The sequence below is a fragment of the Berghia stephanieae genome, chromosome 9 (assembly GCF_034508935.2).
Source record: "Berghia stephanieae isolate SIO BIC M18660-M18661 chromosome 9, UCSD_Bste_1.3, whole genome shotgun sequence".
NCBI lineage: Eukaryota > Metazoa > Mollusca > Gastropoda > Nudibranchia > Aeolidiidae > Berghia > Berghia stephanieae.
Genome location: NC_088368.1, coordinates 9,411,408 through 9,439,079, shown reverse-complemented (window position 1 = coordinate 9,439,079; position 27,672 = coordinate 9,411,408). Strand labels below are relative to the sequence as shown.

Sequence of the window (27,672 nt, the reverse complement as noted above, 5' to 3'; positions counted from 1 at the left end):
ACAAAGGGGAGTTTGTTCAAATAGGAAACAGATGCAGATTCCAAGAGCACACTATCAAAGTACTCGGTTTGAGATCACCTAAAAGACTCATCCAGGCATAAGCACAGGTCCTCACTAAGAGGAATACACTCAAATGTTTACAAATCATATGTTAAAAATGAAAAGAATAACAGTACATAACAGAGAGATGATTCACAAGGAAAAAAATATAATCCCCCAAAACAATAACTATGCATTTGGCTTTTTCCCTCCCTGCCAGGACTCCGGTCAGGGCCAGGACAAAGCCAAGTAATCTCATTCCAAGACAAAGACGGAAAGCATGTCGGAAAACATATATAGGGGGATAGAAGACACAGCATGTACCTTCCTGCCCACTATGAGATTTCTAGATCCCCACCCAGACACCGTTAACAGTATTGCCTCTGAAAAATGTAATATCGCCTAACATGACATTCTTGTCCCACATGTTGATGTTGGCTAGGGACCCCTTGTCAAAATATTCAAACAACCACCTTGTGATTTGTCATGCTGCCTATTACCCCTTCCCAACCTCCTCCCCTTCCACTGAAATCAATTGACAGGAAAATTAAATCAGTCCTATTCTTCTCCTTCTTCAGTCATCCCACAGTGGGTATTGGAACACCGATGAAACATCTCCATCCTCTACTATCGTTGGCCAGTCTTTCCATCTCCTGCCAGTGCATCCCAGACCTTCAGCTCTACCAGAAAGCCTCTTCTCCAGGTTGACCTTTGTGTTCCTTTTTTCCTCTTTTTGGATTGATTCAGCCCTATTATTAAGCTAACAAAACTACTGTGATAGAAAACAAACCTTTCTTTTTGCCACAGAAACCAGAGACTTGTTACATTATGCTGATAACAGGTCTCTTGACAGAAACATTCACTTTCCATCTCTAAAAAAATATAAATGGACAGATAGAATCTACAACAATGAACCGAGGAGAAACTATTGTCTAGAGCCATGATGTTTATAATGGTTTTCGTTTGCTAATCTCTTGAAAAAAGACAACCAATGATCTGACGATAAAACATTGTCCAGAGCAATGAGGTTTATGATGGTTTTTGTAACTCCTGACTTTAAACAGATATAACAGTTGTTGTTACCCCCCCCCCCCCCACCAAATAAAAACTTGTGAAGCGAGTTCTTTAACACCTGAGCTATTGTGTGTCTTAAGAGGAAATGTGAGTTTAGCCACAACCTTAAAAAAATCTCTGAGTGACCGTGAGGGTTCTAGATTGGAACACTCTGGGCATAAGAATAGTAGGACACCTACCAGACTTGGGTATATTGGGAGAGAACATTTGCTTCCCTGTGCTCTATCAGGAACAAAGAGGAATAAGTAACTCCCCATCAAATTCTAAGCTAAAAGCTACCAAAACGGAGAGGCCTCTTACCTTGACAGTTAGGATTCTTTGCATTTCTATATCCTTGGGGGCATATACAACTTGCTCCGCCATTGTCAGACAGCAGGCACATGTACATGCAATCCTTCTTTTTACACGGGTTAGGGGCTATGGGGTTAAAGGAACAAAGTCAATTCAGCAGAGTAATAATATGTTTGTTTTTAATGGTTTTACGGCGCTTGCAACACAATTAGGTCATTTCAGTGCCGGCAAAAAAAAAAAAAAATGGGATAGAAAAAATTCTAAACTTACAATTAAAAGCATACAAGAAAAGTAAGACAAAGGGGAATTGGTTCAAATAGGGAATAGATGTAGATTCCAAGAGCGTATCACCAGTTAATATAGTTTAAGATCACTTCAGTCTCATCCAGACCCAAGCACCTGTTACATGAAAGAAAGATGATTAACACGGAAAAATAAATATCATCTACCAAAACAATAACTATGAATTTGACGGTTTCCCTCCAAGCCAAGGACTCCGGCCAGGGCCAGGATAAAACTAAATGATACCATTGCAAAACAAAGACAGAAGAAAGCAACTCAGAAAACATTTATATAGGGGGTGGAAGACACAGCAAGTGACCTACTGCCCACCATAAGAATAATACTATGGATTAGTCTCATAAGTATTAAGTGTTGCATTTGTGGAGGCTGTTTAGCTTTAGAGGTTTGTTTTTGTTTTTTAAATTAGATTTACAATTAAAAACACACAAGAAAATGTAAAACAAAAGGGCTAGTTCAAATATGGAATAGATGTAGATTCGTAGAGAAAACTATCTGTGCAACTAGTTTGATATCACCTAAAAAGTCTAATCCAGACATAAGCACAAGTTTATTATTATTATTATTATTATTATTATTATTATTATTATTATTATTATTATTATTATTATTATTATAGCAAATTGCTTACAACTTGGCTGTTGCAATGGATGATAAACTTGGATGCTTAAAGGCATATTAAGCCTGGCCACAGTCTTGATGCCTTGATTGCCTCCCTTGTGTAATGCATACGATAGAACTGAGTTCTTTCTTTTGAAATAGGCCACTCCCTCAAAAATGTCCAAGGTAGAGGATCTATGCAAGTTGGTATGGAGGTCATATGTAAACCTGAAATGAGATTTTAAAGGCGGTTTGCATATTAATTTGAATTGAAGGCTGGAAAAGTTGAACCTGACAATATACATTCTGAACAAACATTATGGCATGCATCAAAATAGAGATCTGAAGAATAAATTGCATGAAATAAACCCAATCAATTCCCATTCCATGAGAATTATCTTTCGACTGGTTCAAAAACTCCCTTAATCATTTGATGCTGCTGTGTGCTTTTACTTTTGTAAATTGGGCCAGAAATCTAGACATTTGCAACCATAAAGCCCATGGAATATGGGACATTTGTAAACGGATGGTAAGATTTGCTCGCTACCCTTTTAATGGGATATTAAAGTCAAATGTAGAAATGAACTTCTGCCGGATCTAGCATACCAAGCTATCAGCTCATCACTGATTGGACAGGGGGTTCAGACATACAAACTTGATTAAAGGAACAATACAAGATATGTTTTTTGCTTTGTTTTTAAGAGGTTTACAGCGCTAGCAATACATTAGTCATATCAGCACCAGTAAGAAGGAAGAAAATTGGATAGTAAAGACATTCTAGACGTACAATTAAAGGACTTGAGGAAAAAATAAGACAAAGGGGAATGGTTCAAATCGGGAAAAGATGTAGATTCCAAAGCGGACTATCGTTATACTTAGTTTGAGATCATCTTAAAGTCTCACCCAGACATAAGCACAAGATCCCACTAAGAGGAAGACACTCAATGTTTACAAATCATATGTTAAAAATGAAAAAATAACAGTACATTACAGAGAGATGATTTACAAGAAAGAAATATCTCCCAAAACTATAACTATACATTCGACTGTCTCCCTCCCAGCCAAGGACTCTGGCCAGGGTCAGCAAAACTAAATAATCTCATTCCAAGACAAAGACAAAAAGCAATTGGAAAACTGATATAAGGGTATAGAAGACACAGCAAGTACCTCCCTGTCCACTATGGAAGGTTGGGAACCCCACCCAGTATCCTTTAACAAAAGTCAAGCTAGATGGAGAATCGTCAGTAATTGAATGGGTGATGATGCCATAACACTGGTCCTTGCTTTATGAAATGAAAGGTTCCAAATGACTCATTAATGGATTAAATAAAGTGTTGTGAAGTCCAGTAAGACAAAAGACTATAAACACTTTATAAATTTGCATGTAATATACCATTTCATATTTAACTTACAAATCTTTATCGTCTATGGTCACAGACTTCAGCTGTCCAAATACAGAGTTGATCCAATACAATCTATCCGAGTTGATATCAACACTCAAAACCAATACACGATCTGCGTGACGAGAGGCTTGGGGCATGGCTATAAATTCTTTCCCATCCATGGTGGCTTTTGTGATCAGTTGTAAAGAAAATTCACCCGTTGTGTAAAACATGTAGCCTTTTTTTGGATGAAGAGCCAAACCACGCGACCAACGATCTGGTGTGTACAAATCGTGCTTTAAAAGACTAGTGCCATTCTGGTTACTACTATCAAGAACCTTCAGTACAGACATCTGACGTAAATCGGTTTCGTGTATAACGTAAAGGTTATCAGTTATCCAGTCGAGAGCAAACTCTATGATGAAGCTACTGAATATATCTTGGGGCTGGTCTTGACCCAACTCCATTTTATGTATGCTATAAACACCCAAACGATCAATAGCAGCCCAAAAAATTGACTTCCTTTGAACATCCACCTGCACCTTCCAAACAGCGTGATCTCTGCTTGCTTTGATGAGGGATTCATGTACATGATGCCCTTCTGAGGAAACAACCCTCATTCCTGACGCTGTACCAATGTATAAATCAGCCCGTTTACCCCTGGCTTTACAGGAATAGTAATCAAGACCACGTTCAAATCCATAAAAGCACTGGCATTTAAAACCTAGACCTTTATTACTAGACAGCCCTTTTACATTAATGCACCTATGGCTACACCCTCCGTTCTGAATTTTACATTCATCAATGTCCTCACAGGCTAGGCCATCCGATTTAATCTGGTAACCCGGTTCACAGGCACATCTTAGGCCAGATGGAGTATCCTTACAAATCTGGCCACATCTGTTGAAATTTCTGCAAGTTGATTCACAATTAACTTCATCAGCATTGTCGACGCAATCAGTTGTTCCATCGCAGCGCTTGCCAGCATCGATACAGCGACCATTCCCACATGTAAACCCTTGACAACCCGTTTCACTTGGTCTCGATGATTCTGTGACAGATGGTGGCGGTGGTGGAATGCAAGAACTGTTTTCGTCAGAGCCGTCTGGACAATCTTTTTTCTGATCACAAAAAAGGTCAAAGGAAATGCATTTCTTATTCTCACACTGAAACTCGTGTTCACCACACAGGTCATCACATCCCTCTTCGTCCTCATGACTGGTACAATCATTGAAGCCATCACACTTGGCACTTCTTTGAATACAGTCCCCATTGGAGCATTTGTACTCATTTTCCGAACACATTTCCACAGGCGGACAACCCTTTTCATCCTCTCCTCCATCGCAATGTTCAAACTGATCACAAACTTCCAACTGATCAAGGCAGACACCGTCATTACATGTAAACTCCTCGTCAAAACAAGTCTCGGTTTCACAGTCAAGAAGTTCATCACTTCCATCGTCGCAATCCTTATCACCATCACAAACCCAATCTCGTGAGATGCATTCTTTTGACCGGCATAAAAACTCATCCTCATCACAGTCCTGATAAGGACAGTTAGCCTCATCACTTTTATCATTACAATCTGGCTCCTCATCACAAACAAATATATTCGGCACACACTTGCTACCACCATCACAGATATGGTCATTGGGGTTGCATTTATCAGAACAAGACTCTGGAATCTCGTCGCTACCGTCTTTACAATCATCATCCCTGTCACAGACAAAGACCTTGGCGATACATTTCCCATTATCGCATTGAAACTCATCCTGAGAACAGCTCTCCATTCTTAAGCAACCATTCTCATCCGACCAATCTTGACAATCAAACCTCCCATCGCAAATCTGACTCTGGTCCAGACAACGATTTTCACCCGGACATAAGTGACTTCTACAATTCGGGTTATCCTTGATGCACTGCCTCTTGTCTTCATGAAGACGAAATCCCTCTGAACACATGCATGAAACCTCTGCTGATCTGTGGATGGAAATGCAAATCTGTTCACATCCACCATTAAGATAAGAACATGCTGACTGGGGAAGAGTGTAAGGTACAACTGCTATTAGATCCTCCAGACTAGTTGCCTCCGTCTCAATACGACCTTCATATCCACCGTCTTTGTGGACATGTTTGTAAAAAATGCTGCTCCTCCCATCTTCAATCCAGTATAAAATACCACTATCCAGAGCAAATGACAAGGGGCTTCCATCAGTTCTGTAAAAAGATAAAAATTAGAGAAAATAAATTAAAACATTATTTCCAAGTTCTAAACAATTAAATACATTCCCCTAACCGTTTTCAGTGCATTTTTTTGCAAACAGTGATGTAGGGCAAAATTTTAATGAAAATTTAAAAAAAAAATCTAAACTTTGCATTTGTAAAACTTAGTCAGGAAACGCATGTCCATTGAGGAGTGGGCGTGGCATCTCTGTGGCTTTGCACTCCATTATCGTTATCATTGTCTAGTTATAGTTTTTTATTATTTTTTTTTAGTTTTTAAGGGTTTTATGGCGCTTGCAACACATTAAGGACAGTAAAAAGAAAGAAAATGGGATAATAAAAAGTTCTAGAATTATAATTAAATCACCCAAGAAAAGGTAAGACAAAATGGAATTGGTTCAAATAGGAAACAGGTGTAGATTCCAAAAGCACACTATCAGTGTACTTAACCTAAAAGTCTGATCCAAACACAAGCACATGCCCCCACTTTGAAAGAATACAGTCAAATGTTTTCAAATTATATATAATATGTAAATAAATTATAATGCAGTATATAACAGAGAAATGATTTATTAGACAAAAAAGTATCATCTCCCAAAACTATACATTTGACTGTTTCCCTCCCAGCTAGGGTATCCAGCCAGGGCCAGGACAAAACCAAGTAATGTCATCCCAAGACAAAGACAAAGCATGTTGGAAAACAGATACAGGGGGATAGAAGATACAGTAAGTACCTCCCTGTCCACTATGGGAGGTCAGGAACCCCACCAAGTATCATTGTCTAAATCATGATCACTAACCTTATCATCACGTTTCATTTCTTACTTTCATTATAATTAATACCTTAATAGAGATCACGAACATCAAAGCATATTCAACAAGTTGTTTATTAGCTTGTTCTGACGTGCAAGAACGTTTTCCAGGAGAATTAGAAGGAAAAAAAATACAGGTCTTTTTATTTTACCACAAAACACAAAATAAAATATCACTGAAATTCTTTCTTACTATGTGTGAAACGACCAGTTTCAATTTCATTGAAAGGCTATGATTGTCTTTTGTCAAGTAGTTTTGATCATCTATATATCTGAATTCAGGGATATCTCATCCTACTAATTATCTCTAAATATCGGGTTTAAAGGATATAATATTTTGAATCTGAAACTTTCTTTAATGTCCACCTTCATTCATGAAGATTTTGACATGAACAATAACATTAAGATGAGAATTCAGCTGTGATCTAGAAGCTCTGTAAATCTAAAGTGGGTGCAGATGTAACTTCCCGTGATAAATTGTTCCAATCTGTGATGGTTCTGGGGTAAAATGTGCGGCTATGTGGCCTAATGTTATGACGCTCGCTTTCAGATCGAAAGCGTATCTGTCCGAAAAATTGTAATATCGTCTAACAGGCATCATGTCATGTCATGTCAGTATTGCTGTTGGCCAGTAAAGCGCTTTGAGCACGTTTAGTCGATGTTGCGCTATATAAAAGCTCATTTTTTAAAATGAGAATTTTCTGAGGTCTTTTTGGATGTCAGGGGGATGAAACTGTCCATTTGGAAAGTCCTGGATGTTCGTGTCAGTGTTTGGAGATCAGGATTAGAAATCGCCACCGGGTGGTTCTTTATCTTATACATCATGATCAGGTGTGCTACTTTCCTCCGAGTTTGGAGTGACTTCCATTCAAGTTGATCAATCATACTGCTCACACTTGATGTTTTCTTATAGTTTCCCGTAACAAAACGAGCGGCTCGTCTCTGTGTTGCCTCCAGTTTATCCACAAGGTGTTATCTGTGTGGGTCCCAAACAGTGCATGCATATTCAATTTGTGATCGAACTAATGACTTGAAAGCTAATTATTTTAGACTTGTTGATTTAATCTTTAAATTTCTTCGGAGGAAACCCAGGGTCCTATTTGCTTTTTTTTTTTGTGATGTTGTTGTGCTCGTCCCATTTTAAGTCTGATTTTATAGTTATTCTAAATATTTGGCTGATATTATGTGCTTTAAGGTGGGGTTGTGTAGCTTGTAATTCTATGTGATTGGAGATTTCTTTCTGGAGGTGGAAATGGCATTGCATTTCTCTGGATGAAACTCCATCCATGCAGTGCCTCTGTTCCCAAGCCACCAGTTTCTCAAGGTCGTGTTGCAGATGTGCTCCATCTTCTTGTGATTTTATTATGTACGCAATAGTGTCATCTGCAAAAAGGGAAACTTTAGATTCAAGAGCGTCTGCCAGGTCGTTAATATAAAAAAGAAAGAGAGCGGGACTAAGGACTGAGCCTAAAACACCAGTGTTGTGTGATCTCAAAAAATCAAACGGAGGCTGGGTGCCACGCAGTCTGCACGCTCTTTCAAAACTCTTGCTTGGATGTTGTCTTGTCAACTAAGCTTTGTAGTTCCAAGTTTTGAAGAAGTTTTGGAATGCCCTCTTCCGTAACAATAATGACTTCTATCAAAGGCTGATTTTCATTGATGTAACTGCTTCTGTCTGCTATAATGTTTTCTGAAATTTATTTGAGGGTTAAAGGTTGCTTTTTAGAAAAGCCTGCAATTGGGCATTTAGGGCTGTCAGTTGTCAAATGCTGTGGTGAGGAGCATTCCATTGTCATTGCTATGACTATCCCACTTCTGTCCATTTTTCTGTGTTTAATGTATGACCAGAATTTTTTCACACCAGTAAATAGGTTTCCGTTATCATGGCTAAATATGTCCTCAACGTAGTTCCAATATTTTTGACGTAACTTTTATATAAGTTGTTTCAGAACAGTGTATAATATCACTTTGGAACTGCGATCTTTCATCTTTTTATACCTTTTATAACACCGGTCTCGCTGGTTTATTATCTTTCTTATTAACTTAATGATCTATTGTAGGCTGTTTTTGATGCTACAAGTTTTATGTGGTATATTATAACTGATTCCTTTCTCTAGAATATATTTGAATTTTTGCCAAAGTTCTTCAGTGCGAAGTGTTGGCATGTTTAAAAGCTCTTTAGCTGTTTCAGTTATTTCCCAGTTTGCAGTCAAGAATTGTCCCAAAATATCAGGATTACGGGTTCAAAGGGTTAAGTTGATAAATAACTGATCTCAAAATGCACAATGACAGATTAAAAACGTCAAAATTAACCCCCTCCCCTCCCCCCTTCCCCCCACACATACTTATACTTACAAAACAATAGTGGCCCTGTCATGACCCCAACGATCAATAGTTGAAATCTCCCCTAAGCTGTAGTCACTCCAGTAGAGTTGCTGACCGTCTGACAGAAGGTGGTTAGGGAACTGGATACGATCTGACACCAGAGTGGAACACCATTGGCCATCCAAGCGGCATAGCTTGATGATAGCTCTGCTTGAACTTGTATCAATTTCTGAGAAATACAATACCCTGGAATATAAAAAAATATATTAAAAAGTATATATTATGTATATCGGTTCACCCCTCTTTTTGTAGAGTCACTCCAACTTAGGAGAAAATTGTATTTCAAGTGAACTCGCAGCAAATTTATAGCTAATTAACATTACACACAATAATAGCCTTCAACAGTCGTGAAGTCACTTCCCTCGTAATGACGCATAGTAACTTAGCAACTGACTCTAAAATATAGCAACAATGGTGGACGCCCTTATGAAATACTTCTCCAACGAGCATAAAAGTGTGTCCAGAGGAGAAAAACATAAATCTGATCATGTTTTGATTTTTATACATTCTGATCACATGACACGTGAAAACGGTTTAGCCAGCATGGAGAATAAAAAGTACCGATTTTCTTTGTTAAGAACCGAGTTGCTCGTTGCTGGGCGATGTGACATCAGACTCTTGAATCCTATTGGATGGATTATAAAATAAAATTAAAAAGATGGGATGTGATTTCTTTTTAAAATTTATGTTCAGAGGCCTTAATAAACGTTCTTCCAAAGTGCTCATTTGCTTCAAAATGTAATTTTGTGCTATTTGATTTAATTAAGCAATATTCACCAATCCACTTATCAATGTGAAATTTTATCAAATGTTAAAATGCATTGGCAACCTGATCTTTAAACATATTTTAGGCTATTTGAAAAGACAGCATTAAAGTCATCCTGTAGTCAGACTGTATGGGAAGGCATTAAAACTCCCGATGTGACAAGAAAATGATCCAATGTCTCGACTAGGATCAATCCGAGACATTAAATTTAAATTGCGCTTTATATAGCGCAATATCCATTAAATATGCTCAAAGCGCTTTACAAGGGGTCCCTGGTCAACAGCAACATTTAACGTGTAGGACGGGACATAACGCCTGCTAGGCGATATTACAATTTTTCGGACAAAGACAGCACTGTTAACGGCCAGGTACTCATTTTACACCCGAGTACGATGAGAGAATGTGAGTAAAGAGCCTTTTCCAAGGACTCAACTATGCGCCGAGCGCGAGGCTCAAACCCAGAACCTTCCGATCCGAAAGCGAGTATCATACCACTAGACACATAGCCGCACAACGTTCCAATGCAAAGGCAAGAAAACACACCCTCATCTCAACCTCAATATTGAAAATATTTACCCTTGAGCAGCATCCACATATAGAGCAATGGGCAGGGTGGTGTTGATGGGAAGAGAGGCGTTGTAGGCACCGTCCAGGGAAGCCACGCGAATCGATCTCTGGGACAACAAAACAAGAACAGAATAAAAGAGATAATGGTGATTGTAATGTTTGTCATCCTCCTTAATACAGAAACTAGAAGCCTTTCAAAACAAGTGTTGAAAAAGAATTTTTAATTCATTTTGGCCTACAAAAATAAAAACAGTGGATCTATTAAAGAAAGCTGACTGCACTTGCATTGAAAACCAAATAAAAAGAAGATGGCGTTGGCTGGGTCATGTGGCTAGAATGGAAAAAGGGTCACTTCCTAAGACAGCCTTGTACTGGACAGCAGATGGGAAGAGAAAGCGGGGAAGACCCAAAGAAACCTGGCGAAGGACCACGGAGAAAGAATTAAAGGAAGCAGGCCTGTCCTGGAATACAGCCACGGCAAAAGCAGCCGATCGCAAAAAATGGAGATGTCTGGATGCCCTATGTGCCTCACTCAAGGCCCGAAGAGGATTAAGTAAGTAAGTAATGTTTGTCAATCCGGTCATGTTGTGGTGGTAATGGAGGAAGATAATGAAAATAATGATGATGATTACAGTAAGACGAACATGACAGGTTCACATTTCTATAAATTTCATTGTGGTCCCAAAACAAACAAGAAATCTTAAAATTACACAAAACCCCATCTTTCAACAATTAGCAATTGAATTCACAAACATACAATATCAAAATACCCCATACAACAGATACATGAATGAACTTCTCCCAATTTCATTAAAGATTAGAATGCACTGCCAGAAAATATATTGGCAATAAAACACGACTCGACTCGTATAAGAAGTGAGCTACATCAGAGTTATTTGATGTCAACATATGGCTTTGTCTGCCAAACAAAAAATTAGCTTTTGATTTGTTTCTCAGAATATTACAATGCTTTTGGCGGTTAAATTATATAGTGTTTCAGAAAGAAGAAGCATAAATGGACCGCCAAAAGACCGTAGCTCAATAATTTAGTGCCAAAAAAGTGGATAACTGCTTTTAGATTTAGAGATTCTCTGTGTAATCAAAAGAGAAAAACAAAACAAAGGAGACGTTAAAACGGTGAACAAACAGACCCCATGAGCAATTATCAATTTGCCTAGTTTCAGACCATAGAAAATTCCACCTAGCTATTGCCACTGGATCTCAGCCAAGAGGGAAGGATAAACTCAAAACTTACAGAATTATATATAATATAAACATACAAATATAATTGAATTTTAATAAGATGGAAATGTAATTTAATGACGATAATCTATTAACAATAAATTCTGAATTCACACATTAAAAAGAAAGTTCATCACTCATTTTGATGATTCCTTATTTCAACAAACCCTTTTATGATCAGTCCAAAACACCAAAGACGAAGCCTCATCTGCAGCAATGCTTATTACACTGGACACACCACTGACAACCCTGGAGGATCTGTAGAGAATTTTTGTTTAATTTAAAAGCGAAAAAAGAGGTAAATGACAAATGCTATTGGTTTTGTGACTGATTTGTGTGAAAACAGCACCAGCAACCCTTTACAGGTTAAAAAAGGTATGTTGAAAAGATCATAGGGCAGAAATAGCTTTCATTGCAATAAACCTGATCATCATTCATAAATTCAAACAAATATAATAATCAAATTATGTATATTTAAAGTGTACATTTCAAAGTTTTCGCATGCTCAATGTATTTAACAATCTATTCTCCCAGCAGACCACATGAACCTACTTTTCTTATGTTTGCGTTTGCCAATAGCGAAGTACTTGTTACCACATAAGTCAACTGAGGTAATGTGTTTAATAGACACCTAGTGGAACGGAACATAACCACGCCTCTCGGACAGTCATCATAATGTCAATAATGGCAGTGTTTGATAAGCATAGCAAACTACACTATCGATGGTATGTGTCTATATGACATACCCACTGTTCTACTGCTTGATCAATAGAACCAACACATAACTATGTACTAAATGTTTATAATATGATTGAGAAAATATAGTAATAACTAGTTAAGAGAGGTCGACTTCATTAACATTGGATATCACTAACCAACTATGTTTGAGCATGTTTGAAGGTGTGTCACAAATTCCATATTTTGATTTATCAAAAAGAAAATTAATTACAATTGTAGATGTTATACTGACACCAATGGAATATGAAGTACGTAGTCTTAAGGATTGCTGTTGCAATTGCATCAATGACTATAAACAAAATGCTTTTTTATTCTTTCTAATAACCAGTTCATATCCACTTACAATGCAGTTCCTCCATCAAATCCTCTCATAAGTCCAATAGAAGCTCCGCTGATTCCGTCCTCGTATACATCCATGTTAGAGTAGAGAATACTGTGGCTCTTAGGCAGGTAGGCCAGGCTGTTCACGTCACGCATGTTGGGCGTCTTCACGTAAGTCGGTGTTGGTCGGCCCTTCATGTGTAATGGAATTCTTAGGATTTGAGTTTTGTCAGATGCCAACAGAAAGGAGGGGGATTCAATTTCTAGGTGAGAAGAGTTTTTAAAATATGTAATTCAGTTCGTGGTCAAAGTTATTAAAACATTATCTAAATTGTGTTCATTTCATCTCATGCAGGAATTGAAAATAATCTACGCAGAAGGAGTTCTAAAAATATTGCAGGAATCTACAAAAATGCTCAACGATAAAAAAAAAAATACAAACAAGATGGAGCTCCACCCGAAATTTCAAATCATCGGCCAATATTTTTTTTTGCTTTATTATACAGGGATACCCTTTGCTAAAATTTAAAAAAGCTTGGACGTTTCTCATAAAGACCATACATGAAAATATTTCATCCAAAGCATCTCTTCATCATATGGTAACTCCCTTAAAAGGAAATGAATCCATCAGCTTTCCCTTAACTGTTGCCTTGAAATATTAAACACCATTACCGACCACAGTTGGCCGGAAGATTTTAATAAAAAGCCGGTTTCCCAGATTTAGCCGGAAATAGGGTAAAAGTCCTGGAAGGATTTTTATATGGCTACTGTAAAAATCAATCAAAAAGCAACATTTGCTTGTCATTCTTTAAATAGCGTGTTGGTCTATTGAGTATGCTTGATCTAATTTAGACCCAGCAACCCAGTCATTGCTGGGGGGGGGGGGGGGGATAGAAGCACCGTAAAAATACCCTCTGTTTGTGGATTTGAATCAGATCAGTTTGCATCCAAATCGAGTACTTCCCCAATAAAGCGAGTAATAATACGAGTGAACATGCTTTGTTTTTAAGGGGTTTTTTTCTTCACATTTAGGTCATTTTAGCATCTGCAAAAAGGAAGTAAATGGGATTGTGAAAAGATTCTAGAATTACAATTAAAAGCACATGAGAAAAAGTATAACAAAGGGGAATTAGTTCAAATATGTTTGTTTTCAAGGGTTTCGCGGCGCTTGCAACACATTAAGGTCATATCAGCGCCAGTAAAAAGGAAGAAAAAAAATGGGATAGTAAAAAGTGCTAGAATTACAATTAAAGCACCCAAGACAAAGGGGAATTGGTTCAAGTAGAAAACAGATGTAGATTCCAAGAGCACACTATCAGTGTACTTAGTTTGAGATAACCTAAATGTCTAATCCTGACGTTCAGCACAGGTCCCCACTCAGAGGAACACAAATGTTTACAAATCATACATATAACATGTAAACAAAACAGAATACAGTGCATAACAGAGAGATGATAAACAATCTCCCAAAACGAACTATACATTTGACTGTTTCCCTCTCTGCCAGGGTATCCGGCCAGTGCCAGGACAAAACAAAGTAATCTCATTACAAGACAAAAGACTGAAAGCATGTTGGAAAACAGGTATAGGAGGATAGAAGACGGTAAGTACACCCCTGCCCACTAAGGGAGGTCAGGAACCCCGCCCAGTGGTTTAAATTGGGAACAGTTGTAGATTCTAAGAAAATACCAGCAATGTACTTAGTTTGAGATCACCTAAAGTCGCATCGAGACACTAGCACAAGATCCCACAAAGAGGAATGCACTCAAATATTTACAAGGTATGTTCAAAATAAAAAAAAATATAACTATCAGTACATAACCGAGAGACAGGGAATAAAATGTCACCTACAAAACTAATACTATACATTAGACCATTTCCCTCTCAGCCAGGAGACTCCGGCAACGGCCGGGACAAAACAAAGTAATTCCATTCCAAGATAGACATACTTTCACAATAGCGGTCTGTGAAGGCCACTCTGTATCCCTGGCTACAAAAACAACTTCCAGACCCTTGGTCATTCAACAGGCAGAGATGGCACCTATTGCTGTGACATCGGTTTATCACTGTGGATGGACAGTCAAAAGTATACTTGGAATCGACCCTTAATGGGTTTGTGTGTTTTTTTGTTTGTTTGTTTGTTGCTTTAGGTCTCTTTCAACACAATTGAGGTTATATGAGAGACCGCTGAAACAAAAAAACAAGCAATCTAACAAAAATAGTACAAATGTAAATCAAAATCATAACCAAAAGATATAAGCTAAATTATACATAACCAAGAACAAACAGGCAGAAGATTTACTGAAAAAAATATCCCCTGTCAAAAATGCAATCACAAACCAAAGAAGCAGGATAGGCTAGTAAAGAGAAGAAGAAACGACATCACTATCGGATCGTACACCCATGCAAACATCATAGGTATATGATTCAAGGGTGATGCTCCCATCCAACCACCCACTGGGTTTGTGTGTATTTGTGTGTGTAATATATGTGTATGTCCATGTATTTGTGTGTATGGAGTGTGTGCATATGCTGTATCCATTCCAGAGAGCAATTTAATTGTCCAATTATATAAAAGACCATTATAGACTAATAATAATCGAGATAAGATGATCAATAATCGTTAAAGAAACAGCAATACATGGCTTCTCTATGTCCTGCTTCAGAGACTTCTATTAATAATCTCTTAATCATCAAGTAAAAAGTTTAAATATTTAAGTTTTACTTTAACAGCCTTTTCAATGTGTTGATTATTCAAAAGACGGCGGCTCCGCATTTCAGGCAGCTCTTCAGCATTTCAGGCAGGGCCTACGCTTTTAATGTAATAGGATTTTGTTGGAAAGAGCACTTAATAAAAAAATAATACTAAAATCATTTTTCATAATTCTGGCATTCAGTCTGTAACCTATGAACCAATAATAATAATAATAATAGTAATAATAATAATATATTCATAAAAAATGGAAATTCATTTACAGACGTGGCATGCATAAAAAGACTCCTATTAAACTGTTGGTCACGATATCCAGACCTGCCAACCCTTCATATTCCTAAAGTGGAATCAGACCGTCAGAAAATAGGAATCTGAGATTTTTAAAAAATAGGAATTTGTCACCAATGGATAAATCACTATCAACATTACAACGAGCTTTGTCACCGTTTAAGCACACGGTATTTTGGCACAGCTGGCAAAACAATCACATGTGTTAGGTAATTAAATGGGGAAGGAGGAAAGGAGACAGGGTGGGGGAGGGGGTTGGGGGGAGAAGGGAGTGCAATTATTTTTCCTACTTTCCTCCTGAGAGGCAATAAAGTATATTTTCATTTATGTATGTTCGTGGTTTATGAAATATTTATAATATACAGATATTTGATTCACAAGGATTATCACGACCATAAACCAGAACTGATGACTAGACCAAAATTTAGGAGAGGATTTGTAATGATAAACAAAGCCGTACCATGGTCATTTTGTAAGCTATTGTGTTCAATAGCCATCGTACTGGGTTGATTAGTGGTCTGGAAGAGGGTTTTAGCTCGATCTGCTGTGAATTTGTTGGCTGTCATGATTCCCTTAGTCTGACTGTTGACCCAGTAGATGCTGTCTTCAAAGATGGACAATGCGTTTGGTGACGAAATCTTGTGGCTCATCACAGGCTGAGACGAATATAGTTTATTCAGGAGGATAATTTTGCAATAAAAATCATTAGATCAGCAACTTCAGAACAATATCTAAAAATATGGGGCAAAGGGATTTATAAGGGGCTTGAAGCCAACAGCTACGCTCAACTCACAGGACGAAACCAAATGTTTGCAAGGCTGTGTAACATCATACCTCTCTTTTACAAGAGTTAATGCTGTTAGGAGCTAGGCAATCATTTTATTGTTTTTTTTTGTTTTTAAGGGTTTTACGGCGCTTGCAACACATTAAGGTCATATCAGCGCCAGTAAAAAGGAAGAAAATGGGATAGTAAAAAGTTCTAGAGTTACAATTAAAGCAAAAAAGAAAAGATAAGACAAAGGGGAATTGGTTCAAATAGGGAACAGATGTAGATTCCAAGAGCACACCGTCAAAGTACTTAGTTTGAGATCACCTAAAAGTCTCATCCAGACACAAGCACAGGTCCCAACTAAGAGGAATACACTCAAATGTTAACAAATCATATAATATAATATGTAAATTAAACATAATACAATGTATAACGGAGATGATTTACAAGGAAAAAAATCTCATCTCCCAAAACTATAACTATACATTCGACTGTTTCCCTCCCAGCCAAGGAACTTCGGCAAGGATCAGGACAAAACTAAGTAATCTCATTCCAAGACAATGACAGGAAACAATTGGAAAACGGGTATGGGGGGATAGAAGACACAGCACGTACCTCCCTGCCCACTATGGAAGGCAATCATTTTACATCTGATTACAGTGATAATATTCAAGTATAGATCACATTCCAAAGATACACGCATAGTCTACAACGGATTCAAACTCGGGACCGAAAGGTCGCAAGTTTAGTGTCACATCACAAGACCAGAGATTTAATAGGGGTTTAATAGTTTTACAGCGCTTGCGACACATTTAGGTAATTTCAACGTCAGTAAAAAGAAGAAAATGAGAAGCACACAAGAAAAAGTAAGACAGATGGGAAGGGTTGAAATAGGGAACAGATGTAAATTCCAAGAGCACAGTATCAGTGTAATTTATCTGAGATCACCCAAAAGTCTCATCCAGACACAAACACTGGTCCCCACTAAGAGGAATACACTCAAATGTTTCGAAACCGATATATAATAAAGGAAAACCATATCTTCCAAAACTAAAACTATACATTTGACCGTTTCCATTCCAGTCAAGGACTCCGGCCAGGGCCAGGACAAAACCGAGTATTCCCATTCCCGTATACAAAGGGATAAAAGACACAGCGTGACCTCCTGCCCACTATGATAGGTCAACATCCCCACTCAGAGACCAGAGGTTAAAAGGCAGAACATCCACTTCAGATTGGCAAAACTCATCAAAAATATTTCAAAATTATGCTATTTCAAATAAGTCACCTCAATATTAAGTCAGGCATATATTTGACAAATAATGATATTCGTTTTCAGAAATTAAGGAATGACAATTATAAAAACATTTGTGGCAACCCATATTCAAACTTGGGACTTGGGAGTAAAATAGCATCACTTAAATAGCTTTTTATGTTAATTCAAATGACAAAACATAAATGTACAAGACAAAATTAATATCTTCACTTATCGTTAAAATCAAAATTCTATAGGAGTGATGGATGTGTGAGTGAGAGTGAGAGTGAGAGGTAGAGTAGAGTAGAGTAGAGTAGAGTAGAGTAGAGTAGAGTAGAGTAGAGAGAGAGAGAGAGAGGAGAGAGAGAGAGAGAGAGAGAGAGAGAGAGAGAGAGAGGAGAGAGAGAGAGAGAGAGAGAGAAGAGAGAGAGAGAGGAAGAGAGAGAGAGAGGAAGAGAGAGAGAGAGGAAGAGAGAGAGAGAGAGAGAGAGAGAGAGAGAGAGAGAGAGAGAGAGAGAGAGAGAGAGAGAGAGATATTAATCATAATGGTGCAAATGTAAAGATTGTTTTAACAATCGTAAAAGCTACTAAATTGTTACACGATTGGTTAACTTTATGCTGGAATGAATGTCAACTTTTTTTTTGTTAAGTCAAAGATATAATAATTTATTTTAAAATTCTCTTCGTTGTGAAAAAGAATTATGTAACCACACAGAAAAGTTTTATGTGAACCAATCTAAAGCATCCGGAATAGGGGCGGCAACCAACACTACTTGACAAAAGAAAAAAACCCTAAATGTTATTGCTCTTTCTTTAACTTTCCTTGTTTCTTATAGTTTCTATTTCATTGTATATGTGACCCATTGCATCAAACTGGTATTATATTGGAATGAGGTGGCTGGCAAAAAGTAAATTTGAAGTTTAAATGATGAGAAAGATGAAATTTTGAATTTATGCACTGTATGAAACCATTCTACACAATAAAACAAAGGTATCATGATTTTCACCATAAATTCAACTTTCATAATTTCATCACTCTGAAACAATTTTTGGGGTGGTCTGATAGCTTAGTTGATAGAGCACTTACTCCATATGGACAGATCGATTGTGGATGCACAAAGATTTTTTTTTAAATGATCCCCCTGTCCACTCAAGTGATTGAGTAGCTGGATCTGTTTGATCTAGCAGAAAGTACTTTTTGATAGACAAGCTTCCCATATAAAGGATAACAAACAATTGAGATTATCAGTCTCACAGCATACAAACCAAGGTAAACTCCAGTTCAGTAGACCCAATGGCTCCGAAGGAGCATAATACCATATTAAGAAGTAAAAAAAAAAAAAAAAATTAAAATTGAGAAGGCAGTTCATATATTGCCTACTCGTCTTCCATGATTTTTCCAAATAGTAAATGGTCACAAGACAATCACACCTTTTTGTTGGATCCATCCAGATCCACTTTAAATATTTGTCCAGAGGAATAGATTGAGTCAATCCAGTACAGCCTGTTTGTTGTAAGGTCAAGGTGAAGTGAAGTGGGTCGGTGAATATTGATGGATACTAGAGCATCGACACTTTTACCGTCCATACTGCCTCTCATTATGGCAGGCTCACTGCCTGTTTCTGTGTAGTACAAAACTCTGGTGAGACGAGGTAAAATATAGCAATAAGTGCAAGATTGAAACTTTCAATATTGTTGTTTGATTGTTTTGTTTTTAAGGGTTTTACGGCGCTGGCAACACATTAAGGTCATATCAGCGCCAGTAAAAAGGAAGAAAATGGCATAGTAAAAAAGTTAAAGAATTACAATTAAACCACCCAACAAAAGGTGAGACAAAGCAGAATTGGTTCAAATAGGAAACATGTGTAGATTCCAAGAGACGGTTTCCCTCCCAGCCAAGGAACTCTGGCCATGGTCAGGACAAAACTAAAGTAATCTCATTCCAAGAAAAAGACAAAACAATTTGGAAAACATATAGGGGGATAGAAGAAACAGAAAGTGCCTCCCTGCCCACTAGAGGATGTCAGGAACCCCACCCAGTCAATGTTGTTTGTTCTCAGATCATGAATGTTCATATTGATAAGTGTAAGCCGTGCACACAGAATGATCGTAATAATATATAGAACATTTATAAATCTTGATAAAAATTCTAGAATATGGAAATTGCATCTGGAGCCCAAAATATAAAAGACTTAGTATTGAACGTGTACAGAGGAGAGCTACCAAAAGATTTATGCAATACAATATTATCTTATAAGGAAAAGTCAGTATTTCTTGACTTACCAAGTTTGAAATATAGAAGAATTTGTGGGGATTTAATTCAGGTTTATAGATTGGTATATGGTTTGGATAAGATACATTTTTTTTCATATTCTAATGTTACTTTTACTGGAGGGGACAATTTTAAGTTTTATGTCACTAGATGCAAAACAAATATAAGACAAAATTGGTTCGGTATTTGTTTTGTCAGAAATGGAACAATGTAAAATTTGGAACAAGGAATGCAAGGTGTTATTAGACAGGGAATTAATGAAGGGAGATTTATTTAGGATAAGTAATACTTGCTTGCGTTGCTATTAATATGGATTTCAATCTTGTATGTATATATCATGCATGGTTATCTTATTATGATTATTTTCTATATGTATGTATGCATGAGTGTATATATGATGTGTTTTGCATGTTACGGTCAAAGATATGTTTCTACATCACATATGCATGGGTACATTTAAGTTGATAAATTATCTTTACCATGTTTATCATTATTGTAATCTTCCAATCAATAGATTTTTAGCATTACTATTAAGGGCATTTAAGGGATTTTATCCGAATTTGCCCTATACTATATGCTTTGTTAATTAGATATATTATATATTTCCAAGAATCAAATTGTTACCGTAACGGACGTCTTTTAAACAACATTAAATAAGATACAAGTGTACAGGATGACGGTTGTATACAGAATGACTCCCAACGTAAACATTAGTACAGATGCTAGTTGGGAACAATACTACCATAAGGTGGACGATACAAGTTTTGGTACTTGAATACAACAACTTTCTTTCACAACAAATATGACTTGATGTTTAAAACATTCCAAAGGATTGTTAATTCTTAGAGGGGGGTGGGGGGGGGGGGGGGCTTGCAACTTCTACACCATTTCAGTGCCTAAGAAAAGGAAGAAAAAAGTAATGAGCGTTTAAATAGCGCAAAATCCACGAAATGTGCTCACAGCACTTTTCAATGGGTCCCAAGCCAACAGCAACACTGAACATGTGAGACGAGATATGACGCCTGTTAGGTAATATTCCAATTTTTTTCAACAGAACAGAGAGAAAGTACATTTCAGGACAAGGACAATGAGAAAGATTTGAGTTCATCGCCTGCCACATTCTGGGATAACAGGTGCATAAAAAAAGGAAGACAAGGGGAATCGTAAATTCCAGCAGCAATCTAAGCATAAAACCAACCAAAGTGTCTCAGACAACACAGGGTTTTTGGTTAAAAAAGGGAGATATTTAGTACTCAATACTAATGCAGATTCTAGAGATGACATTTTGAGATTTAAAAAATTCACAGAAAAGCATTAATTGCATTCAAATATTTGTCTGGACAAATCCAAGACTTCTAAATTTAGGACAAGGAAAGAAAGAACAACAAAATAGAAGTATAGACAACTCGACATGGTGGAGCCCCTATCAACCATCCACTAATCTCTAGAAGAGTTGTATGGTTGTCTAGTGTTACACATGCAGGTTCAAGACACTGCTAATTTTTACAAGTTTCAAAAGCGGCTCTCTCTCTCTCTCTCTCTCTCTCTCTCTCAGTATAGTTTTACATCATGATTTGCCTGAATGGCTGACATGTTTTGAATTAGTTGTCAAAAGTTCATTTAAACAAAAACAAAGCCTAAACAACAGCCAACAAGTGTTGGAAGCAAGGAATTTACCCAATGGAAACCGTACGGTGCTCTTATTGGCTAACCAACCAGCGGCCTCGATGAGAAAAATATCCGCCATTTTGATGTTGGCTGGGAATCGCGTTACTATAATAAACAAGCGCTGATAGGCCGTTCATGAAAACAAGTTGCTGCTCGCTCGTTTAACTCAAAATTATTAAAAACGATCTCTCTAAAATGATATAAATGTGACTTCTTAAGGTTTTCTTCACGGTCAAAACCACACAACATTCTATTAATGATTACGTCCGAGGCAAAAAGGAATATTGACAGGTCGACCGAGAGTTGAACTCGTGAGACGACAAACATCAATGCGAAGTGTAGCGAGAGTCAAGCTATTGTTTGTCTTGTCCTATTCTATATAGAGAAAAGGATAAATAGTATAGCCTCGTGTGTGAGTGGTTGCGTGTCATAGTCTTGTTTTTAAATTGTTTCTGTTGTTTATGTGTGTAGTGATGACTCTCTCACTCAATTTCAATGCCGAAAGAGGAATTCCCGCACACAAGAAAGGGGAATTGGGCTGGTATTTGGCATACATATTGTATAGTATCTAGTTCTAAATAGATAACTGATTAGAATTATATTATGATATATAAACACAATGCCAAATACAATTCCGAAGTTTCCTTATTTCAAATGAAGTAAAGCTCCAAAACCTAATGGTAGTGATTGTAGTACTGAGTGTTAGTGAGGTGATGTGGTGTTGGTGGTGGTTGTAGTTGTAGTAGTAATAGTGATGATGATGTGGTGGTGGTGATGATTGTAGTTGTAGTAGTAGTGGTAGTGATGATGATGTGGTGGTGGTTGTAGTAGTAGTGGTAATGGTAATGATATGGTGGTGGTGGTGGTGGTTGTAGTAGTAGTGGTCGTGATGATGATGTGGTGGTGGTGTTTGTAGTAGTAGTGGTCATGATGCGGCTATGTGGTCTAGTAGTATGACACTCGCTTCCGGATCGGAAGGTCCTGGGTTCGAGCCTCGCGCTCGGCGCATAGTTGAGTCCTTGGAAAAGGCTCTTTACTCAAATTCTCTCACCGTACTCAGGTGTAAAATGAGTACCTGGCCGTTAACAGAGTTGTCTTTGTCCGAAAAATTGTAATATCGCCTAACAGGCGTCATGTCCCGTCCTACATGTTAAATGTTGACCAGGGACACCTTGTAAAGCGCTTTGAGCACATTTCGTAGATATTGCACTATATAAAGCTCAATTAAAAAAAAAAAATATTTCAATGATGATGATATGGTGGTGGTGGTTGCAGTAGTAGTAGTGGTAGTGATGATAATGTGGTGGTGGTTGTAGTTGTAGTAGTAGTGATAGTGATGATGTGGTGGTGGTTGTAGTAGTAGTGGTAGTGATGAAAATGTGGTTGTGGTGGTTGTAGTAGTAGTTGTAATGGTGATGATATGGTGGTAGTGGTGGTTGCAGTAGTTGTGGTAGTGATGACGATGTGGTTGTGGTGGTTGTAGTAGTAGTGGTAATGGTAATGATATGGTGGTAGTGGTGGTTGTAGTAGTACTGGTAATGGTAATGATATGGTGGTGGTTGTAGTAGTAGTGGTCGTGATGACGATGTGGTTGTGGTGGTTGTAGTAGTACTGGTAGTGATGCTATTGTGGTGGTGGTTGTAGTAGTTGAGGTAGTGATGTGGTGGTGGTTGTAGTAGTAGTGGTGGTGGTGGTTGTGGTAGTAGTGGTAATGATGATATGGTGGTGGTGGTTGCAGTAGTAGTGGGAGTGATGACGATGTGGTTGTGGTGATTGTAGTAGTGGTAGTGATGATGATGTGCTGGTGGTGGTGTAGTAGTAGTGGTAGTGATAATGATGTGGGGCTGGTGGTTGTAGTAAGTGTTTGTGATGATATTGTGGTGGTGGTTGTAGTAGTAGATGATGTGGTGGTTGGAAAACACATTACAGGTTATTATAATAATGATTACACACATTCTCTAACTTCATTTTTTGACAGCTTCGTTGTGCCATAAATATACGCAACAGTTCTGAAACATTTTATTGTGGATTTTGATATTGTTTGTTGTTTTTCTTGTGTCGTTATGTTGACATAGATACGAATGAATGGTAATTACTACATTCTCAGCCAACAACAAAATGGCGCTGAATGCTTTCATTGGTGGACACTTTTAAGGCTTCGTATGTATTCTCATTCGTTTAATTCTATGGTTGGAAGTAAAAGAAAAAGGAATGGAAGCATACATACACAGCTAAACTTTATTTATTAAAGAAATCATGAGAATCTTATTATTTCTCACCCTTCAGCTGGATTGACTACAATATCCTTAGGGAAATTAACTACTGTGTTGTTGAAGACTGTCGCACAATGTTTCTGTCCAAGTTCACATGCCAAAATAGCAGGAACACCAGAGTCGACAATATACAGACTTTTTGTGATGAAATCGTATGCCAGTCCCTCTGGTTTTTGAAGCCCTGGGGTATGAGAGAAGAGAAAACAAAAGTTTAGCAAAAGCATCAGAGGCTCAACACTAAAGCGTCTCTTCTAACAAAGTCAGAAATGTTGAAAATGGTCAGTAATCAGATGGGTAGCACTGATCAAATAAATATCTGGCCCAGATATTGTGTCCATGGATAAGGTCCTTTATGCAAATAATCCCACTCAGCACAAATGCGAATGAGTAACAACACTGGATATAGTTTGTACCAAAAAAAAATATGCCCATTTACATACATTCAAAGGGGGTCCCGATAGCTCAGTTGGTAGAGAACTCGCTTCACGCGTAAAGAGACCATGATTGTTCCCGGGTGCAGTCAAGATTTTTTCTGACCCTCCTGTCCACCCAGCAGTGATTGGGCAGCTGGATCTGTTAGATCTGGTGGAAAATACTTTGCTTGTTTTTGTTTGCTTTTGTTTTTAAGGGTATACTGCGCTTACGACACATTTAGGTAATATCAGCACCAGTAAAATGAAGAAATTGGGTTAGTAAAAGTTCTTGTATTACATTTAAAGCATCCAAGAAAAGGTAAGACAAAGGGGAATTGGTTCAAATAGAAAGCAAATGTAGATTCCAATAGCACACTATCAAAGTATTAAGTTTGAGGTCACCTAAGAGTCTCATCCAGAAACAAGCACAGGTCCCCACTAAGAGAAATACACTTAAATGTTTACAAATCATACATAATATGTAAATAAAACATAATACAGTGCATAACAGAGAGATGATTTACAGGACAAAAAAATATCATCTCCCAAAACTCGTATATTTCCTCCCAGTTAGGGTATCCGACCAGGGCTAGGACAAATCCCAAGTAATTTCCAAGAGAAAGCAATTACTATTGTCCATTTCACACTATAGAAACTCCGGCTCCATGGGGCGATTGGCTCTGAAGGGCTACTACTATACACATTCAAAATTGAATGGGGCAGGATGACTTGTCAATCTATTTCTATGTCTCCATCACTGCCCCTTGTCTTGCCAAGTTTAAAGGAGCAGTAGGTGGAGCTGACACTTGGTTGTTCAAAAACAATTGATGGCACAATAAAATTGCCTTGAGTAAAATAACTACGCTCAGTTGACATTGCTTTGGATGCCTTTTGAATCGTGTAACAAGCTTTTAAAATAAATTGCGTTTTACTGAAACATCACTACAATTTCCAATGTTAACTGGCTGTTTAGAAGGTGTGCTGTGTTTATGATGCATCACTATCCAAAATGTAAACACAGAGTAATATCCAACCGTCTCCTTACCATTGGTAAATATTAAAAATTGAAATTTAGAGAGAGAAGCCTGTCAGAACTGCCAACGGGGGTTAAGAAACAGACCATATTGTCCATTGTTCAGTGATTGATTTTTAAGGGTTTTACGGCGGTTGTGACACATTTGGGTCAGTTCAGCGCCAGTGACAATGAAGAAAATGGGACAGTTAACAAGTTATAGATTTACAATTAAAAGAACACAAGAAAAGTAAGAAAAAGGGAAATGGCACAAATAGGGTACAGCAGATGTAGATTCCAAGAGCATACATCATTGTGCATTGTTTAAGATTACCTAAAAGTTTTATCCTGACACAAGCACAGATCCACACTAAGAGGAACACGCTTAAATGTTTAAAAATCATGTTTTTAAAAAAGTACATAACAGATGATTTGCAAGGAAAAAAATTGCATTTCCCAAAAATATTACTATACATTCGACTGTTTCCCTCCCATCCAAGGACTAAGCCAAGGACTTCGGTCAGGGTCAATATAAAACTAAGTAATATCATTCCAAGACAAAGACAAAAAGCAATCGGAAAACATATAGGGGTATAGAGGTCACAGTAAGTACCTCCCTGTCCACTACGTGTAATGTTTGAATGGGTAAATTATAAAAAACAGGGGATGTAATTCATTAAATTACTTGGAAACATTACACTACGAGAGGTCAGGAACCTTACCCAGTATTGTTCAGTGGCAAGCTTTCCCACTGTGGTTATGAGACAGTCCTGAGAGCAGAGGATGAGTTCCAAGGAATGAGTTAATACATTCAAGCTTGACATGTAGGGACACAATATTACAATTACTACCTCTACTATCAAAGTTTCAAAACTTACCAAAGGAAGCAATAACAGTCTTAGTCTTCTGCCTCCCTTCAATATTCATAGTATACACTTCAGGCTGGCCACCATAACTGCCCATCTCAGACCAGAAGATTCTCCCTCCGAAAGAGTCCACAGCTAAAAAACAAATGGACAGAATTGTTTGACCAAAGGCTAAACCAGCACTACAACTTGGGTTGGATATGTACTCTTAGCATTTCAACGGATCCTGACAAGTTTACATTTTTATATCATCTAAACAAGCAAAGAAGAGGACAGCAAGTCCTGCTGATGCAGAGAATCGAGTTGAAGATGCATTAAATCATTTCATAAGTCAGTCTGGCAAGCAATAACAATAACAGTGAATAACTTGGGAGCAAGCAATGACGTCAAACAAACATCCAAAAAGGTGTAGATGAAACAGTAATAAATAAACTTTTTTTTAGATATGTTATGATATAGAAGATTGATGACAGTAGATGACAATGATAAGGTTTTGAGTACAATATCAATGGCAATGACAACAATGACTCCAAAAACTGCAAATTCCATTGATGCATCTAAATGGTGAAAGAAAGAGAATTGGTCGATGAAAATAATATGATAGAATAGAAAGAGTCAAAAGAACATCTCGTACCCAGCCCTCTCACTCCTTTAAGACCGTCAATAAGAGTGGAATGCTGCCGACTTTTTACTGACCACCGATGAATCTCTCTGTCAGTAGCAACATACAAAATGGCCTCTGGACCTGAAAAGTTAAAAAAGATAAATAAATAGCAACAAATGATTTTATTTTACAAAGATTCGTATCGCATATCATAACTTAGTTTTAATGATTGTATTGTAACACAATGTTTGTTTTGTTTTGTTTTTAAGGGTTTTACAGCGCTTGGGACACATTTAGGTCATTTCGGCACCAGTAAAAAGCTAGAAAATGAGATTGAACAAAAAATTCTAGAATTAAAAGTAAAGGTATCCAAGAAAATTTTAGACAATGGGGGATGGTTCAAATAGGGAACAGATGTAGATTCCAAGAGCATAAGATAAGTGTACTTAGATCAACTAAAAGTCCATCCAGACACCAGCACAGGTCCGAACTATGTGGAAAGCAGTCAAAAAATTTTTTTTTTATTATGTAAAGGAGAAAACATAATACATAACAAAAAGATGATAAGCATCTCCCAAAACTAATGCTAAATATTCGACTGTTTTTCCACTCATCTAAGAACTCATCTAAGGACCAGGGCAAAAACCAAGCAATCCCATTCCAGGAAAGCCACTCGGAAAACAGATTTAAGGGAATAATATAATACACAAAAAAAGTGAGTGGAGCAGGCACTTATGTTGGTAACAACAAGAGATGAAGTGAGTAGAAAAGTGCCAGAAGACAGAGAATAAAAAAAATT

General features: G+C 37.5%; 1 protein-coding gene across 1 annotated transcript in view; it reads right to left on the bottom strand.

The window, feature by feature from the left end:
* LOC144979639 (low-density lipoprotein receptor-related protein 2-like) overlaps window positions 1-27,672 on the bottom strand; it is a 53,272-nt gene that overhangs the window by 9,034 nt on the left and 16,566 nt on the right. Inside the window, exons 8-20 of the mRNA XM_078926456.1 lie at window positions 26,904-27,014; window positions 26,282-26,404; window positions 23,985-24,159; window positions 19,197-19,404; window positions 16,202-16,397; window positions 14,690-14,806; window positions 12,763-13,003; window positions 11,849-11,939; window positions 10,449-10,546; window positions 9,077-9,292; window positions 3,717-5,903; window positions 2,336-2,532; window positions 1,414-1,530 (exon numbers count right to left, since the gene is read on the bottom strand). Coding sequence (XP_078782582.1) covers window positions 1,414-1,530; window positions 2,336-2,532; window positions 3,717-5,903; window positions 9,077-9,292; window positions 10,449-10,546; window positions 11,849-11,939; window positions 12,763-13,003; window positions 14,690-14,806; window positions 16,202-16,397; window positions 19,197-19,404; window positions 23,985-24,159; window positions 26,282-26,404; window positions 26,904-27,014 — 4,077 coding nt within the window. The remainder of the gene's footprint in view (window positions 1-1,413; window positions 1,531-2,335; window positions 2,533-3,716; window positions 5,904-9,076; window positions 9,293-10,448; window positions 10,547-11,848; window positions 11,940-12,762; window positions 13,004-14,689; window positions 14,807-16,201; window positions 16,398-19,196; window positions 19,405-23,984; window positions 24,160-26,281; window positions 26,405-26,903; window positions 27,015-27,672) is intronic.